The following is an 18,576-nucleotide window of genomic DNA, read 5'->3' as shown; positions in this document are numbered from 1 at the left end:
GCCTTAAATGAACCTCAAAGTTGGAAAAAGTAAACTGATACAATTCCATTTTCAGCATTTTTTTTAACAACATAATGCAAGCCGATAATGGTTCGTAATTTTTTCTGGAAAAGACATACGTACATACTTTAAATAAAAAAGGTTTGAGACTTGAGTAAATGTTTTCAAAAAAAAATCTCAAAAATGTAATTTTTTGAAAAATCTTAAAGTTTGGCCCCTTATATATCTGATGGGCACGGATGAAAAAATTTGAAATTTGGCTGAATGTTAGCCTCTAGCAAGAAGAATAAGAAGTAAAAATTTGGAGTTGCAGACTTACGTCATATCAACAGACCTGAAAAATGGTCAAAAATCAAAATGGTCAAAATTTAAGCGTTTGCGGGCAGGGTAATTAAAATTTAAATAAACTGTCTAATGAAATAAAAATTAATGTATTTTCACGAGATTTCACAATGAATACAAATTTATACCTGGTGGGCCAATGAAAAGAGTCCACCTCGATATTTGGGAATAGTTACCTATTGGATTTTAAGGAAATGCCGAAATGGGGCCATTTTTATTATATTGCAACTTTTTGGGATACATTTCATACTACGTGACGTCATCCATCAGAGCGTGATGACGTAATCGATGATTTTTTAAATGGGAATAGGGGTCTTGTGACAACTAAACATACATTGTACTGCTGTCAGAAAATAGAAAAAATGTTTATTTCACAAATAAACATTTCTTTTCGCTTAAATTAAATCACAAACAGCCTTCCACCTACCTCTTGACAGTTTGACCATTTAATTTAAGCGAAAAGCAATGTTTATTTGCCAAATAATATTTTTTTTTCTATTTTCTGACAGCAGTACAATGTATTTTGAGTTAAATAAATTACATACATTCTTCTTTTTGTGTCAATTAATTTAATTCAAAAATTATTTTTTGGCCACCCTGTATAAATAATTATATTATTGTTTATACTACTGAACAGAGAATTGAACATTCTTTCAAATGAGATAATATACGACTCCTATTCCCATTAAAAAAAATCATCGATTATCATCTCATCACTCCCAGATGGATGACGTCACTGGCGATGACACATCATGGAGACGTATGAAATATAATATAAAAAATTGTAATTTAAAAATAAAAATGGACCTGTTTCGGCATTCCCTTAAAATCCAATAACTGCCAAATATCAAGCTGAACTCATTTCTTTGGCCCACCCTGTATAAATTTGTATTCATTGTGAAATCTGGTGAAAATAGATTCATTTTTATTTCATTAGACCGTTTATTTGAATTTTAATTACCCTGCCTGCAAACGCTCAAATTTTGACCATTTTTTCAGGCCTGTAACTCCTATATGACGTAAGTCTGCAACTCCAAATTTTTACACCTGATTCTACTTGCTAGGGGCTAACATTCAGCCAAATTTCAAATTTTTTCATTCTTGCCCATCAGAGATATAAGGGGTCAAACTTTGAGATTTTTCAAAAAATTACATTTTTGAGATTTTTTTTGAAAAAATTTACTGCAGTCTCAAAGCTCAAACTTTTTTTATTTAAAGTATGTAGTATGTCTTTTGCAGAAAAAAAATACAAACCATTGGGTCTATTGAATAAAAAGAAGTATTTGCTTTTACTTACAAGTATTTAAGTATTTAAGTAATTACATAAAGCATTAAAGAAATAACTTTATTAAATTACTATTAAGTAAATACTTAAATATTTGTAAGTAAAAGCAAATACTTATTTTTATTCAATAGACCCATTATCGGCTTGCCTTAGGCCAGTGGTTTTCAATGTTTTTGAGCATGTACCACCAAAATGCTTATAATTATTTTTGGTACCACCTAACTGAGGAATCTATGGAGGTAAGTAATTTAATTAACTACAAATATGCTGGATTTTGGCTGTGGTTTCGCGTTTTGTGTACCACCGCACCTAATGAAATGTACCACCAGTGGTACATGTACCACAGATTGAGAATCCCTGCCTTAGGCTGTTAAGAAAATGCTGAAAATGGAATTTATCAGTTTGCCTTTTCAAATTTTGAGGTTCATTTAAGGCCTTAAAGGTAGTGTGAAAGTAAATAATGCTATTCGCTGTGTGTGAGTACTTGGAGGGGATAAAGTCGGGTCCATAGATATTTCGTCCGTCGGCAAATTCAAACAGATAACATTTGTATGTTATGAAATTCGAGTAAACCGACGCGACGCCGACGTCCCTTTGATACGGCAACACGCCGGTATTTTTACAACCGGGTTACTCATTGTAAATCAATCAGTTTAACACTTGAAAATGTATACTTAGGCATTAGTACTTAGTACAGTTAAAATTGTTAGATGAAATATTAAGCAATAGAATTGAAACTTTTTTCTACTTTTAAGGACAAAAAAGCAAGTTCATTAGCGGAACGTGATTCAAAATTATTCTGCAGATTATATTTGAAGTAATATTTGATTAAAACATCTCATTTTTGGTGGTAAAAATATATTAAATACATATATTAATTTGTCTGGACTACAGGTGGTAAAAGATGGTCTGGAGTTATATTTTTGTTTGAATTTGCCGACGGACGATAGATAGATGGTGTCAACTTTACTAGAAACGATCGTGCGCGAATAGCGGAGAAATATTGCAACTTTCTTAAATAATTCATATTGTCAATTGAAATTGTCAAATTGACGTATATTTCATACCTACTGTCATTGAAGAAGAAAAATTATATGTTGCTCACAATATTGATATGATATGCAATTATTATATAAAGGTAAATTTAATTATTTACTACATACAATTGTTTACGTTTTAATAACATAATCTGAATCTTATTTTTTCTTCTTATTATTTTTTTGAACTTATGGGCTTGACAATTATCCAGCAACCAGGACCATATGATTGGTCAATATAATTAAAAGTGCGAATAAAGTTGCAGAGCGTAGAAACCAGGTGTCGCTTTTCCGAACTTGCACGGTCCCAATTGGCCGTTTTTTTTTAGAGCATACTTTTCTAAAAATTTTGGTTTTTGATTTATTGTTCTAGGACAAACCTCAGTGAAAATATTGGCTAAAGAGCGAAGCCATGTTTTCTGTGAAAATGATCGATACGCTTTAACAAAAATGGCCGTCATCGGCAAATAAATTTTTTAAAAATAAAATAAATGGAATTATGTAGTCTCTATGGACTGAAGTTTAAAAGATAGAAAAATTAAAAATATTAAGAATAGTCAAGCAACTAACTTAATTTACATTGGACCACTTGGCATGGATGGACCCCACATTGAAATATGACTAAACAAAACAAAAAATATATATCGAATGTCAAAATAAATATATTCTCAATTAAAATTGTTCTTAGTTGTTTGTATCTCACAGTGTTTCTCTAAATTACAGGACCATATACTCAAATATGACGATCCCAACAGAGTGGAAGTCGACGGAGAAAGACAGACCATTATTTCAGAAGCAGACTCCACGGATTCTTTCAAAGCAAATCGAATCGGTGATATACCGAGAGTAAGTCACCAAAATAGTTTTCGAGTAGTATCCAATTTTTTATTTCTTTTTTTTTTACAGAACGACAATTTTTACGGTGGTAGCGAACGCACCGAAGGGCCTCCCGGTGTCTCGCCCAAACGAGACGATAGAAAATACAGGGACGGCTCTCCTAGGAGTCCCAGAGACCGTAAGTTTAATTTTTTTCTTTTTGTCTTGCGTCTTAACAGGGAATTGTTGAATTTTCAGGTCCTCCACGTTTGAGGCGTAGAACTAGAAGTAGAAGTAGGAGTGCAAGTAGGAGTCTGTCTCCTAGACGGAGCCCTCGACGATTGAGGTCACGTTCTCGAAGTAATTCCAGGTGAGGAATATTTTTCGTAACAGTACTCAAAAAAATCCAAATTCTTCCCTTAAAATTTTTCTTAGAATCATCCATACACGAATTTACAAGAAGTGTGGGTTCCAGATGACTCACATTCAATTCAGATTTCAAAATTGATTGGGAACATGAGAAGCTCTTTTTGCCTTACTGTGTTAACACAACGATGCAGAGACATGAATGTGGATGTATATGCATGTTTTATTTATTATCGAAAAGCATTTGACTGTATCAACCATCAAAAGATGATCGGGATTTTTACAACAACTGGAATAGACGCACAGGACGAATTATCTCAGAACCATATTGCCACCAAACGGCAACAATTGAAATAGAGTACAAAACATCTGAAGATATACAAATCTGACGAAGAGTGGGGCAGGGTTGAGTCTTATTTCCTTAGTGAAAATTCCTGCAGTTTTATACGCTTTTATAATTCCACTTCATTTCACTTTCTCTAATCCGTCTCATTATCTTCTTTCTACCTTTATATAGTATCCAATATATTTGTGCCTTTCTCTAGACTCTAGGAAAACGAATCTTTTCCTTTTTCTGTAGTGCCCATAATTTTACATTGTAATATAATTCATGAAGTTTAGAAACTTCTTCTGTTGAAAGACATATTCACTATGTTTTCGTTTTAGATCGCGTGAAAAAAGGTCTGGAACTCCGACAGTTGATGAACCAGTCGCCCCAGCTGGCGCGAATAGCTATCCACCGACAACATACGGAAATACAACACAATTGCCATCACTACAGGTAAGTTAGACCTTATAAACTTTGTGGTAATGACTATACCGTCGGCAAAATATAATTATTTTCAAAGCAATTAGATTTCTGATGGTGTCATCAGTGGGAAAGCATTTTCAAAACAATCCTCCATTTACTCCTGTCTCTGACAACTCTTCTCCACGCTGCAACTCTTGCATTGGATTTAAAATCCAATAGATTTTAAATCTATTGGATTTGCATCTATTTAAATCTTCAGAACAAAACATTAAGATTTTAAATCATCCTCTAAGTCTGTCTGGATTCCTAAGTCTCATTGTTCAAATGGGATCTCTTCGGTCAAAAACTTTTCTTAGCCCAGATACAGACGAGCCGCTCTGTAGCGCTACTCGGTGGCGCCACAGAGTGGCTTAGACAGGCGATTTTGTAGTGGACGCCACTAGCAGCGAGTATCGGCGACAGTGGCTGGCCACTATCGCTCGTCTGGAATGGTACGTTTAATTTACATAACATACGGCTAGTCACAAGCTACTTTGTGGCGCCACTGAGTAGCGCTGCAGAGTGGTTCGTCTGTTTCTGGGCTTACTGTCACACCTTCTTCTCGCCTGATTACAGGCCCTATCCATCTAAAGCTTTCTCGCTTAATGAATTTTACAACATCAAATTCTCCGAAATTTCTATACAACTCAAAGTTGAAACGCCTGCTCCAGTGCTCCATAAACCTTGCTTTTCTATTCCTCCATAAATATATTCCTCTTAGGATTTTTCGCTCAAATCGTTTAAGTAGTTCTTGTTCCTTCTGTATGTGACCACGTTTCTTCTCCATATGTGAGCACTGGTCTTTTAGTGTTTACCACTAGTGTTTTATAGGTATCGCTTTAATTTTTCTTGGTAGTTTTGAAGCCATCTGTCTTACCAAGCCATAGTAACACTTAATGGCAAGCACTATTCTTTTTTTAATTTCTTTGCTGACGTTTTTGCATTTAATCAACAGCGAGCCTAGATCTATGAAGGTGTCCACACATTCAAGTCACAACTAGTCTATTCGATATCTAATTTGCTATCTATTTATTATTACTAATCTATATTATACCAAATCTATTATCTAATCTAATAACTCAGCAAAATTGCTTTCATAATGCTATTTCTATAAGGTTTTGCATAAATTTGCGATGTTGTCACATTGCGTTATGTAGTAATTGTTGTGAAGAAATATACAAGAACGTGTCGATATGGAAAAATATGTGCTGCGCATTCAGTAAACTAAATATTTTTTAGGTTCCACCGGTACCTGGAAATTATCCTGTCGGACAGCCGGCGCTTGGTACTTTTCCGCCGGGCGGCAATTATCGATTTCCTCCGGCTGCAGGAGGGCCTTCTTTCATGCCGCCAGGGTAGGTTGAAATACGTTTATTTAAGATAATTAAAGGAATCAAACAATAAGGAATGCACGTAATTTCCCTTATTGCCATATTATAAGTTTAAAAAAATATATAGGGAACTTTTGACTATTGATCAGATTTTTTGACTTTTATTCCTATTACAGTGAACATTTCATTGGCTAGAATTAGTGACGTTTATTAGTGAGTTTATATGACGCCATTATTATATGCATTTGGTGAGGTTGTGGATGGTAACTGACGTCTATCATGATATTGGCGGTTAACTATCATGTCAAATTATTGTTTTCAAATTTAGCAACATTAATAATACTGAAAAATATTAAAAATATTACTAAAAGATTTTTAAATTGAAAACTAATTGGTCCATTTCCCTGGTGACACCTCCAAGGCTTCTACAATTTGCAAGCCAAATGGATGCTGCAGTGAAGACAAAAGGGAAGGAATTCTACTCTATGCAATTCACAACCCCCGTCTGCAGCTTGGTAAAGGTCCAACGGAAAATGCACCTAGTTACTCCACGGAGTAATACTACTATAAAATAAAAATGTATACCATTTTTATTCAGTTGCAATGCGAAGCCAAAAATGTCTTAATCTTTACTTAGATTAGAGAGCGCAACCAGCACTCTTATCGACGATTTCACCTCTTGTTGGAGGCTCTTCAGAAAATTCATAGGTTGCTTTCTCTAATCCAGTAAATTTTTTGACACATATTAGTCCCACACTGCAACTGACGTGAATGGATTAGGTGACTAGCGTCATCTGGCAATTGAATGATAAAGTTTTTCAATCCTAATAGCAACATTAATAATATTGAAAAATATTAAAAATATTACTAAAAGATTTTTAAATTGAAAACTTATAGGTACATTTTCCTGGTGACACCTCCAAAGCTTCTACAATTTGCAAGCCAAATGGATGCTGCAGTGAAGACAAAAGGGAAGGAATTCTACACTATGCAATTCACAACCCCCGTCTGCAGCTTGGTAAAGTTCCAACGGAAAATGCACCTAGTTACTCCACGGAGTAATACTACTATAAAATAAAAATGTACAAAAAATACATTTTTATTTTATATTTTATTTGTTTAGCTTATGTTTAACGACAGTTTATTTTTTAACCAACTTCACTTTCCCTTACCTATCCTTGATTGGTCGATTAGGTTCATATAATAGTTTTGTTGTATGGTAGGTTTAGTTAGGCGTTAATTTTAAGAAATGTTGCTGGCTAAATGGACACAGCTCCTAAAGGCTATAAAAGAAAAACAAAAACAATAAAAAAACAAAAATCTTACATATCCTTCTACAGGGTAATTGATTAGTAGGGTAAAGCTCAATAGCTCCGCTATAGTAATAGATAGCAATAAAAGTTAATAACAAAAATTTTAGCCACCTTTGAGATTCACATTACAAAATTAGTTAGAATGTTACAGGGTGTTCGATAACACAATGGCAGACCAAACTTATGTTTTTTTAAATGGAACACCCTATATTTTATTTTATATTCGAAATCCTGTTAACTTATCCATCACAAAAATATAAAGGTTTGTTATGTTATACAGGGTATTTACAAAGTTATAACCAATTTTATATGAAAATCGTAACAAGTTCAACTCCCTGTATAAATAAAAATAAGCAAAACAACAATGGTTTATTAATGGCATATTTTGTAACGTATTATCAAAATTTTCAAGAATGGTCGATATTGCTAATTTTCTTTATATCAAATACAGGGAGAGTCAAAACGCAAGTACATTATTTTCTCAGTAATTTTAAATGGAACACCCTGTATTTTATATCACTATTGAAAAGTACCATTACCGTACTTTAATTTTTAGATAACATTCCCTATGTCTAAATTTATTAGTTTTCGAGATATTTTCATTTTTCAATGGACCACTAGCGTGGCCACCCAAATCACCAGAATTTAATAAACTGGACTGATTTTTTTGGGGTTACGTTAATAATGAAGTTATAAAATACCTCCAACAACAAGGGATGAGATGAAAAATAGAATACAAAGTGTATTTCGCTGTGTTAATTTACAAATGCTCCGTAGAGTAAGTAGCTCATTCAATGATCGTTTTTAGGCGTACATAAATGTGTTAGGAGGTAATTTTGAACACCTTATGTAATTAAATATTAAAAATATTTTATTAAAAGTAGCTTCTAATTTTTTCAAACATGTTTTTTTTTGCAAAATGTATTACTGATAAATTGTTTTTCGTTCTTTATTTGTTACATTGTTACATCTACATACAAAAGTAGTGTTTAAGGTGATACAGTAGCGATCAACAGGTAGCCAAAACGCGTTCCAAGATTGCGGCTCTAATTTTGTATATTTTTTCGAGATATTTGGCACACGTATTCGTAATATAATACAGAATGGCAGTACAGAGCCCAATTTGAAAAATATATTAATATGTGAAAATTACTCTGTAATTAAATACAATATTAAAAAACGAGCCTGTACCGCCATTAAGAAGAACAAAAAAATACACTTTCTTCAAATAAACTTTTTTATCCGATGCCTAGATTTTGTGTCATTTTGGAACTACTAAAATTTTTTATTTCATTAGTAGTTCCAAAATGACACAAAATCTAGGCATCGGATAAAAAAGTTTATTTGAAGAAAGTGTATTTTTGTGTTCTTCTTAATGGCGGTACAGGCTCGTTTTTTTAATATTGTATTTAATTACAGAGTAATTTCCACATATTAATATATTTTTCTAATTGGGCGCTGTACCGCCATTCTCTATTATATTACGAATACGTGTCCCAAATATGTATCTCGAAAAAATATTCAAAATTACAGCCGCAATCTTGGAACGCGTTTTCGCTACCTATTAATCGCTACTGTTTCCTCTTAATTGTCTTCAAAATATTGTATTTTGTGTTTGTGTGTTTTTTTGTAAAATTTATTATTAATTTTCTTTGTTTATTTGTTGCATTTACATAAAAAGATAGTTTTTAATTGTTTCAAAAATGTTGCATGTAGTTGTTGTGTTTTGTTTGTAAAATGTATTACTAATAAATTATTTTTATTTCTTTATTTGCTACAGTGTTACATTGATTACCGGATTGATAATCGGTAATCTTCAATTGTCAATTCAGTCATGGCTTACTTAAAATTTAGATAAATTTAAACACCTAAAATAATTTGCTCTGAAAAATGAAAATATCTCGAAATCTAATAAATTTGGGTTTAGGGAATGTTATATAAAAATTAAAGTACGTTAATGTTACTTTTCAATAATGATATAAAATACAGGATGTTCCATTTAACATTACTGAAAAAATAATGTACTTGCGTTTTGACTCACCCTGTATTTGATATAAAGAAAATCAGCAATATCAATAATTCTTAAAAATTTTGACAATAAATAAAAAAATATGGCATTATTAAACCATTGCTGTTATGCTTATTTTTATTTATACAGGGAGTTGAACTTGTTACGATTTTCATACAAAATTGGTTATAACTTTGTAAATACCCTGTATAACATTACAAACCTTTATATTTTTGTGATGGAGAAGTTAACAGGATTTCGAATATAAAATAAAATATAGGGTGTTCCGTTTAAAAAAACATAAGTTAGGTCTGTCACTGTGTTATCGAACACCCTGTAACATTCTAACTAATTTTGTAGTGTGAAGCTCAAAGGTGGCTAAAATTTTTGTTATTAACTTTTATTGCTATCTATTACTATAGCGGAGCTATTGAGCTTTACCCTACTAATCAATCAGCCTGTATAGGACAATATGTCTTTGACACTTAAATTACAGATAGTTATCTTTATTTCACACTCTAAGGGCCGGTTGTTCGAACGCTAATCAAAACTGATCATTATCAAATATTTAATTACAATTATATTTGATTAAGCGTACTTCTGACAGATGTTGCATTTTGAGGTTATGTTGACTGATTTATTTTATTATTTTGGTTTTAATTTAAAATAAAACATGATTAAACTCTTTCTGATGTTAATTTCTTGTTTTTACTTACAAATCAATAATAATAATAAGCAATTTTTAATAATTTAAGAGCTGCGGCTATATTTTAATTACTGTTTTACCTACAATCAATAACTGATTAGTGTTTTACATGTATTTTTCATGTCGCGATTTGATTCCCATCAAGAAAATTGATTACAATAAATGATTGATTATAATCAACTTCTTGATTAGCGTTCGAACAACCGGCCCTTAAAGTCAAAGATAAACAGTGTAGCCGGTAGTTACTGTGGTAAATACATATAAACATATAAAACATCGTTTTCCTGGTAAACTTGGCGTTAACGAAAAAACTAATATATGAGGGAAAATTTGTTGAATTTGTTTGCCGTCAAGTTTGTACCGGTGGGTTATGATGTCAATGAATCTATGACGTGTATGCCTATTTGTTTGACCATTAGTTTATAACTAGGATACATTTGTTTTTTCATGTACGTACTACGTATATAGGTCGTATAAAGGTTTGTAACGTTAATGTTTATCGTTTCTAGACCATACAATGTTCCTAGAGGTATGTTTGATGGGTCCAGACCGCCCCTGGGCGTGCCAAACTTCCAAAATTTCCCTCCAGGCTCCAGAAACCATCGCGACTTTAACCGAAGAATGCTAGATAGGGCACCGGTCGGGTAAGTACCATATTTTTGTTAACGGACGCACAAATTTGGCGGAATATACAACGTTGGAAGTCAACAAAGTGAACAAACGCATCTGTAACAACATTTTTTAATTTTCCAGAGTAATTGACGACCCGTTGGCAGCTTTTAACAGACTTTTGAGAGAGAAAGACGAGCAGAAACGTCGCGCCAAGCAAAGAGGTTTTAGACGTAGTTATAGTCGGAGCCGTAGTCGTAGCAGAAGTTTTAGTAGATCGCCCGTGAGGCGAAGAAGTCGGTCGCCCAGGGGGGCCAGAAGATCGAGGAGTCGCTCCAGATCGTTTTCATTGAGTCGGTAAGTTATTGGTCGTTCTTTTTAACTGTTAAACGTTTCAAATCGTTTATTTTTGACCTCATGTTCTATCTTAAAAGTCACCTTTTGATGTATAGTCATTTGGTTGTGTCAAATTTTTATTAGTCAGCTACTCAGACGATTAATTTTGAATGTCCAGCTTCTTTTTTATTGCCTTTGAGAACATCTTGATCACTGCTATCGTTACAATAATGGAAAATGCTGCAACAAACATTCTGGTTTGTGTAAATCACTGTGTAAAAATCTTATTACCTTCGAATCGGTGTTTTTTCTTTGGTATTGAATGCCTCAATTATCTCGGAAATGGCTTGCACGAATTTTATAGAGTTTTGTGTATAAGGGTCTTAGAATGTGGCCGATATTATGGTGGCATTTAGAATGTTATCAGGTGTTCCATTATTATGGAAATCTATAAACTTTATTATTTCAAATGGATCACATTGTATTATGTTTTGCCTTTAGAAGTCCTTAATGCATACTGATTTTCTTCATGTACATGTTCTCTATTCGCTGTGTGCAGGTACTTGGAGGGGATACGAAAAAGGATAGTGCGCGACTAGCGGAGAAATCTTGTAACTTTCATAAATAATTATTATTGTCAATTGAAATTGTCATATTGGCATATTTCATACCTACTGTCATTGAAGAAAATGGGATTTCGCAAATACTGTGTTATAAATTATATAACTACAACAAAAAATTGTCAATTTAATTTCTATTCGTTTACAACTTCTAAACACAAATTAATACAAAGGAAAAATGGATTTCCATCATAATAAAGAAGAAGTAAGTAACTTTATGTACTTTATGCACTTTAGTGCCTAGTTAAAGTTTACTTTAGGTTGTCATTATGAAATCGGGCAATAATGTTGCTCCACAATATTGATATGATATGCAATAGGGAACTTGCATAAAAATTATATTCCATAAATATCACTGATAAACGTTATTTATTTAATGCTGTTAAAAGAACCCCAGTTTACAAAAAATCTCATATTTGATTATTATGAAATAAATATAAGCAATTAAAAGCTGCACAATTTAAATTATTCTTTCAACGGGCGGAATCGGTTGTGGTATCAGACAGTTTATTGATTGTCCCTATAAACGGGCAAAAGCGGTAAGTATTGCAACGCTGCAACGGTACATTATGAATAATATGTGATAAAATCATAAGGAATCATAAAATCGTAAAAAATTAAAAAGAATTATTATTAAAAACATAAGGTTCTTTGTAATACTGTAAAATACCTATTATATTGCATACATATTGCATTAATATATTATAATATCATTATATAATTGCATTATATTATTGCATTGTGTAGCAAAGAAGTGAACATAAAATAAGTACCTACTTATAATAGTCCAGAAAGCCACTGCGCATCCGCTAGGAAAAATATTCTAATTCGGATTCTTTGCACAATCTTGCTCAAAAAGGACTCCTTTTAACAAATTTGCATGTTGCTAGGACCAAAAAGTGGTCAAAAATTTTTTAAACGTTTTTTTTTATTTTTTTCCTAAAATTATTTTTTTTGCACGGAAAAAAGTTTTTTTAGGTTTTTTAGATCATTCCAAAGAGAAAAGGTCTTTAGTGACTTTTCTCTAAAAATGATAGTTTTTGACATATAAGCGATTAAAAATTGAAAAATTTGCGAAATCGGCCATTTTTAACCCTAAAAAACTATGTGAAAAGCTGAAAATTTGCATGTTGCCAAGGTAGGTAGATATTCTTTAAACATCGATTGATGAAATCCCGAAGAGTTTTTTGCAATACAATATTTAAAACTCCTTTGTTTTTTAATTGCTAATCAAGCGTGCACGACACTATTTTCCACCGACAGTATGGTGCAAATGAAAGGAATAAATTCGTTATTTCGTAAACCGGCGACTTTAAGGAAAAATCCCGAAACAGGTCGATTTTTATTTTTAAGTTATGATATTGTGGCATATATGGTATACTAATGACGTCATCCATCTGGACGTGATGACGTAATCGATGATTTTTTTAATGAGAATAGGGGTCGTGTGCTAGCTCATTTGAAAGGTTCTTCAATTCTCTATTCAGTAATATAAACATTTACATAATTATTTATACAGGGTGTCCAAAAAATGTTTATTAAATTAAATTATTTGACAAAAAAAGAAGTAGAAGGACACCCTGTATAAAAGATTATGTAAATGTACATTACTTGATGGAGAATTGAAGAACCTTTCAAACGAGCTACCACACGACCCCTATTCTCATTTAAAAAAATCATCGATTACGTCATCACGCCCAGACGGATGACGTCACTAGTATACCATATATGCCACAATATCATAACTTAAAAATAAAAATCGACCTGTTTCGGGATTTTTCCTTAAAGTCGCCGATTTTCGAGATAACGAATTTATTCCTTTCATTTGCACCATACTGTCGGTGGAAAATAGTGTCGCGCACGCTTGATTCGCAATTAAAAAACAAAGGAGTTTTGAATATTGTATTGCAAAAAACTCTTCGGGATTTCATCAATCGATGTTTAAAGAATATCTACCTACCTTGGCAACATTCAAATTTTCAGTTTTTCACATAGTCTTTGAGGGTTAAAAATGGCCGATTTCGCAATTTTTCAATTTTTAATCGCTTATATGTCAAAAACTATCATTTTTAGAAAAAAGTCACTAAAGACCTTTTCTGTTTGGAATGATCCAAAAAACCTAAAAAAACTTTTTTTCATGCAATAAAAATAATTTTAGGAAAAAAACAAAAAAAAAACGTTTAAAAAATTTTTGTCCACCTTTTGGTGCTGGCAACATGGAAATTTGTTAAAAGGAGTCCTTTTTGAGTAAGATTGTGCAAAAACTCCGAATTAGAATATTTTTCCTAGCGGATGCGCAGTGGCTTTCTGGACTATAATGATATGTAGATGAAAATAGAGTCTGATTTTTATACTCACAATAAAATGATCCTCACATGTCTTGTGTGAAATATTTTTCTCATTTCTTTTGCATGCCTTTAACCATTTTAAACGACGTTTTTGATCTTGAGGTACACGAATAAATAGTATTCAGTTTAATAAGTGGTATTGGAAAACATGGGAACGATACAATATTTGTAATATTTTTTTGGTGTTGCTTCCATTATTATTATCAATATTATATTAAAGCACAGATAAAAAGAAATTCTACACGAGCAAAATCTAACCTACAAAACACAATGTTTTTAAATCAACGAACTGTCAATTTTAAATACAAACAATCTTCCAGTGTTGCCAGTTCGTTGTTCTCTTATCCTGGAAGGAGCAGCGTGACGTCAGACAGCGTGCCGCGCTTTTCTTGTTGGATAGCTGGCGATCACAACTTTAAATGTTCATTGTAAATTCAATATTGCGATTTGAGGGTTGATATTTGGTATATGTTGTTTCTATATACAGGGTGATTGATTAGTAGGGTAAGGCTCAATAGCTCCGCTATAATAATAGATATCAATAAATGTTAATAACAAAAATTTTAGCCACCGTACATTACAAAATTAGTTAGAATGTTACAGGGTGTTCGATAACACAGTGGCAGACCTAACTTATGTTTTTTAAATGGAATACCCTATACTTTATTTTATATTCGAAATCCTGTTAACTTCTCCATCACAAAAATATAAAGGTTTGTAATGTTATACAGGGTATTTACAAAGTTATAACCAATTTTGTATGAAAATCGTAACAAGTTCAACTCCCTGTATAAATAAAAATAAGCACAACAGCAATGGTTTATTAATGCCATATTTTTTATTTATTGTCAAAATTTTTAAGAATTATTGATATTGCTAATTTTCTTTATATCAAATACAGGGTGAGTCAAAACGCAAGTACATTATTTTCTCAGTAATGTTAAATGGAACACCCTGTATTTTATATCATTATTGAAAAGTAACATTAACGTACTTTAATTTTTACATAACATTCCCTATGCCCAAATTTATTAGTTTTCGAGATATTTTCATTTTTCAGAGCAAATTATTTTAGGTGTTTAAATTTATCTAAATTTTAAGTAAGCCATGACTGAATTGACAATTGAAGATTACCGATTATCAATCCGGTAATCAATGTAACACTGTAGCAAATAAAGAAATGAAAATAATTTATTAGTAATACATTTTACAAACAGAAACACAACCACTACATGCAACATTTTTGAAACAATTAAAAACTATCTTTTTGTGTAAATGCAACAAATAAACAAAGAAAATTAGTAATAAATTTTACAAAAAAACACACAAACACAAAATACAATATTTTGTGAAGACAATTAAACACTACTTTTGTACGTAAATGTAACAATGTAACAAATAAAGAACGAAACATAATTTATCAGTAATACATTTTGCAAAAAAACATGTTTGAAAAAATTAGAAGCTACTTTTAATAAAATATTTTTAATATTTAATTACATAAGGTGTTCAAAATTATCTCCTAACACATTTATGTACGCCTAAAAACTATAATTAAATGAGCTACTTACTCCACGGAGCATTTGTATTTAACACATCGAAATACACTTTGTATTCTATTTTATCTCATCCCTTGTTGTTGGAGGTATTTTATAAACTTCATTATTAACGTAACCCCAAAAAAATCAGTCCAGTTTATTAAATTCTGGTGATTTGGGTGGCCACGCTACTGGTCTATTGAAAAATGAAAATATCTCGAAAACTAATAAATTTAGACATGGGGAATGTTATCTAAAAATTAAACTACGGTAATGGTACTTTTCAATAGTGATATAAAATATAGGGTGTTACATTTAAAATTACTGAGAATATAATGTACTTGCGTTTTGACTCATCCTGTATTTGATATAAAGAAAATTAGCAATATCGACCATTCTTGAAAATTTTGACAATACGTTAAAAAATATGGCATTAATAAACCATTGTTGTTTTGCTTATTTTTATTTATACAGGGAGTTGAACTTGTTACGATTTTCATATAAAATTGGTTATAACTTTGTAAATACCCTGTATAACATAACAAAGCTTTATATTTTTGTGATGGAGAAGTTAACTGGATTACGAATTTAAAATAAAATATAGGGTGTTCCATTTAAAAAAAACATAAGTTTGGTCTGCCACTGTGTTATCGAACACCCTGTAACATTCTAACTAATTTTGTAATGTGAAGCTCAAAGGTGGCTAAAATTTTTGTTATTAACTTTTATTGCTATCTATTACTATAGCGGAGCTATTGAGCTTTACCCTACTAATCAATCACCCTGTATATAGACAAATATAATAAATAAACAAATGTCAAGTTCCCTATTATTAAAGTGTATTTAATTAATAATTGTATTTTACTTGTAATACTGCATTTTAATAATTAATTTTATGTACTGCCTACTTACAATGTTTACCTTTTAATAACATAGCCTCAATATTTTTGCTCAGAATGACCCAAAGAATCTAAAAAAAATTGTCCGAAGTGAAAATATTGATTTTTTGAATTTGTTTAAAAAAAATTGTTTGCACAATTTCCGACAGCGGCACCTCCCGGCACCCTGTGGATTTGTTATAACTACCTCTTTTTGAGTAAGTTTGTGCAAAAAAAACGAATCGGAATAATTTACCTAACGGTGGCGACGGTACAGCCTGGTCTAACAGGGACCATGCCATGAAAAATGATAAGTATTTCTTAAGGACTTTTTTTAATGGCTTTAGGATAAGACCATGCGGCCAGAAACAAAGTAAAAGTAGTACATAATATAAACATAATACAAACAAAACAATTATACATAATATAAAGAAAACATAAATAAACATAATATATCTTATCTAAATTATCTAAATAGTAATCTAAGTAAAGGTTATCTAAGTCTGACCGACCTTTTTGTTAAGAATAGATATATGTGTTAATCTTAATAAACATTTTGGGATAAGGACAAGGATTACACTTTTCTCATCCAAGGGTTTTTCTTATCATTTTTTATTAATTATTGATTACCTACATACCCACCCCACACGGTAAGGCAGCATGTAGGAAATCAAAAGGAAAGACATTTAAGGTTACAAGCCTAATCTATATTTAATTTTACAATCATATAGGAAAAACAAAATAAAATTAAAAATTCGTTTATCACTCAAAGCCAAAAGATACATAACATTATAGGGACCGTAAACGTTTAAACTTCTTAAATTTTTTGTAAGAATGTCCGACTGATGTGTGTACTTCTTACAATTAAAAAATATATGATCTAAGTCCGCCGTTTCATTGCAAATATCACAAAGATTGTTATCAATTATTTTTATTTTGTATAAATGTGCCGGATAGCAAGCATGTCCAAATTTCATCCGAGATATGGTTGTTATGAAACTTCTCGGATAATCGTAATTTTTAAACCAGTAATTTTTTCGAATATCGGGTTCTAGCAATGTATATCTTGTGCCTTTTGTCAAAATAAAATGTTTGTATTGTTTAGGATTATTATTATTAATTATATAATTAATTATTAATTATTGTATCTTAAGGACTTCAAAACACAAAAAATATATACAGGGTGATCCATTTGAATTCAGAAAGTAAATACCACCATAATATCGGCTACATCACAAAGCCCTTACACACTTAAATGTATAAAAATCGTTGAAGCCGTTTCCGAAATTCCATACATAAAACTCACTCTGTATATCAGAAGTAGATATCCCAAAGTAACTCTAGTTGTGACACGTTCGAGTCCTACCACCAAATATTTTTTAACTGTCTTGGCTTTCCTTGACACATTTTACAATTTTTTAGAATTTGAGTTTCCCAAACGAATTAATTTGATAAATGTATTTCATGTGTGCAACAAATCGTTTTTGTTTTTAAATGTTTCCTCTTGCGCTTGTAGGTCTCGATCGAGGTCGTTTTCGAGAAGTATGGGAGGTTCGCCGCACAGGCAATTGTCACCTGCGAGGCGTTCTCCGGCCCCTATACCTCCTCGAAGAGGTTCTAGATATAGGTCGCCCATAAGATCACCTCCAAGGTTAGTTTATGCATGTGTAGATGTTTGATATACTATGTATCACTTGTATAGAATTGTACAGAACCGATCAAATGTATCTGTAAGTATTAATAGTATAAGTATATCTTAAAAATGCGTATACCTGTCTGAAAGTAACATTTTCATAGTGTTTTCGTATAATTATGTCACTGTTGGTAATATATGTAGTCCTCTTCCAGAAGAGGTCAATGAATGAGCGTCATCAAGCAATATACTATCAGTGGACCAAGGGTTAGTGTCGTCTCGTCAGCAAAAGGGGTCGACATATCCCTTCTTGTCTCATACTCGGTGCAGAGGGCTTCGGTAGTCGAAGGTGAAGGATCCTCTGCTTCAAATCCCTTTTGGTATGAATTTCTGTGGTTGTGGTTTTGGTATGTCACAGAGAGTGATTGGGCCTACTCCGGGGACTTCTGTAGCTTCTGGGACTTTGTAATTCAAATAATCGAAGATATCTATTACACTGAAGGCATCAGGGCTACAGAAGATCTTGTTTTTATTTCCTCCATCTTCTTCATTCAAAGAGTAGTTGGTCTCTACCTTTACAAACAGAAAATTCCTTCTTTAGGGGCGATTTCATATGCCAA

The 18,576-nt window shown here is 32.0% G+C and overlaps 1 protein-coding gene across 3 annotated transcripts in view; it reads left to right on the top strand.

Annotated features, from left to right (window-relative positions):
* The window catches only part of LOC126879267 (E3 ubiquitin-protein ligase RBBP6), an 80,409-nt gene that overhangs the window by 11,601 nt on the left and 50,232 nt on the right, over nucleotides 1-18,576 (top strand). For 2 of the 3 annotated variants that reach the window (XM_050642340.1, XM_050642341.1), the window contains 8 exons: nucleotides 3,388-3,510; nucleotides 3,571-3,679; nucleotides 3,739-3,850; nucleotides 4,513-4,627; nucleotides 5,876-5,991; nucleotides 10,504-10,638; nucleotides 10,748-10,960; nucleotides 17,840-17,974. In XM_050642340.1, coding sequence (XP_050498297.1) covers nucleotides 3,388-3,510; nucleotides 3,571-3,679; nucleotides 3,739-3,850; nucleotides 4,513-4,627; nucleotides 5,876-5,991; nucleotides 10,504-10,638; nucleotides 10,748-10,960; nucleotides 17,840-17,974 — 1,058 coding nt within the window. The remainder of the gene's footprint in view (nucleotides 1-3,387; nucleotides 3,511-3,570; nucleotides 3,680-3,738; nucleotides 3,851-4,512; nucleotides 4,628-5,875; nucleotides 5,992-10,503; nucleotides 10,639-10,747; nucleotides 10,961-17,839; nucleotides 17,975-18,576) is intronic. The other variant, XM_050642342.1, reaches the window with a different exon arrangement.

The sequence above is a fragment of the Diabrotica virgifera genome, chromosome 1 (assembly GCF_917563875.1).
Source record: "Diabrotica virgifera virgifera chromosome 1, PGI_DIABVI_V3a".
Classification (NCBI taxonomy): Eukaryota; Metazoa; Arthropoda; class Insecta; order Coleoptera; family Chrysomelidae; genus Diabrotica; species Diabrotica virgifera.
Note: the sequence above shows the minus strand (reverse complement) of the source record. Positions and strands in the feature narration are given on the sequence as shown.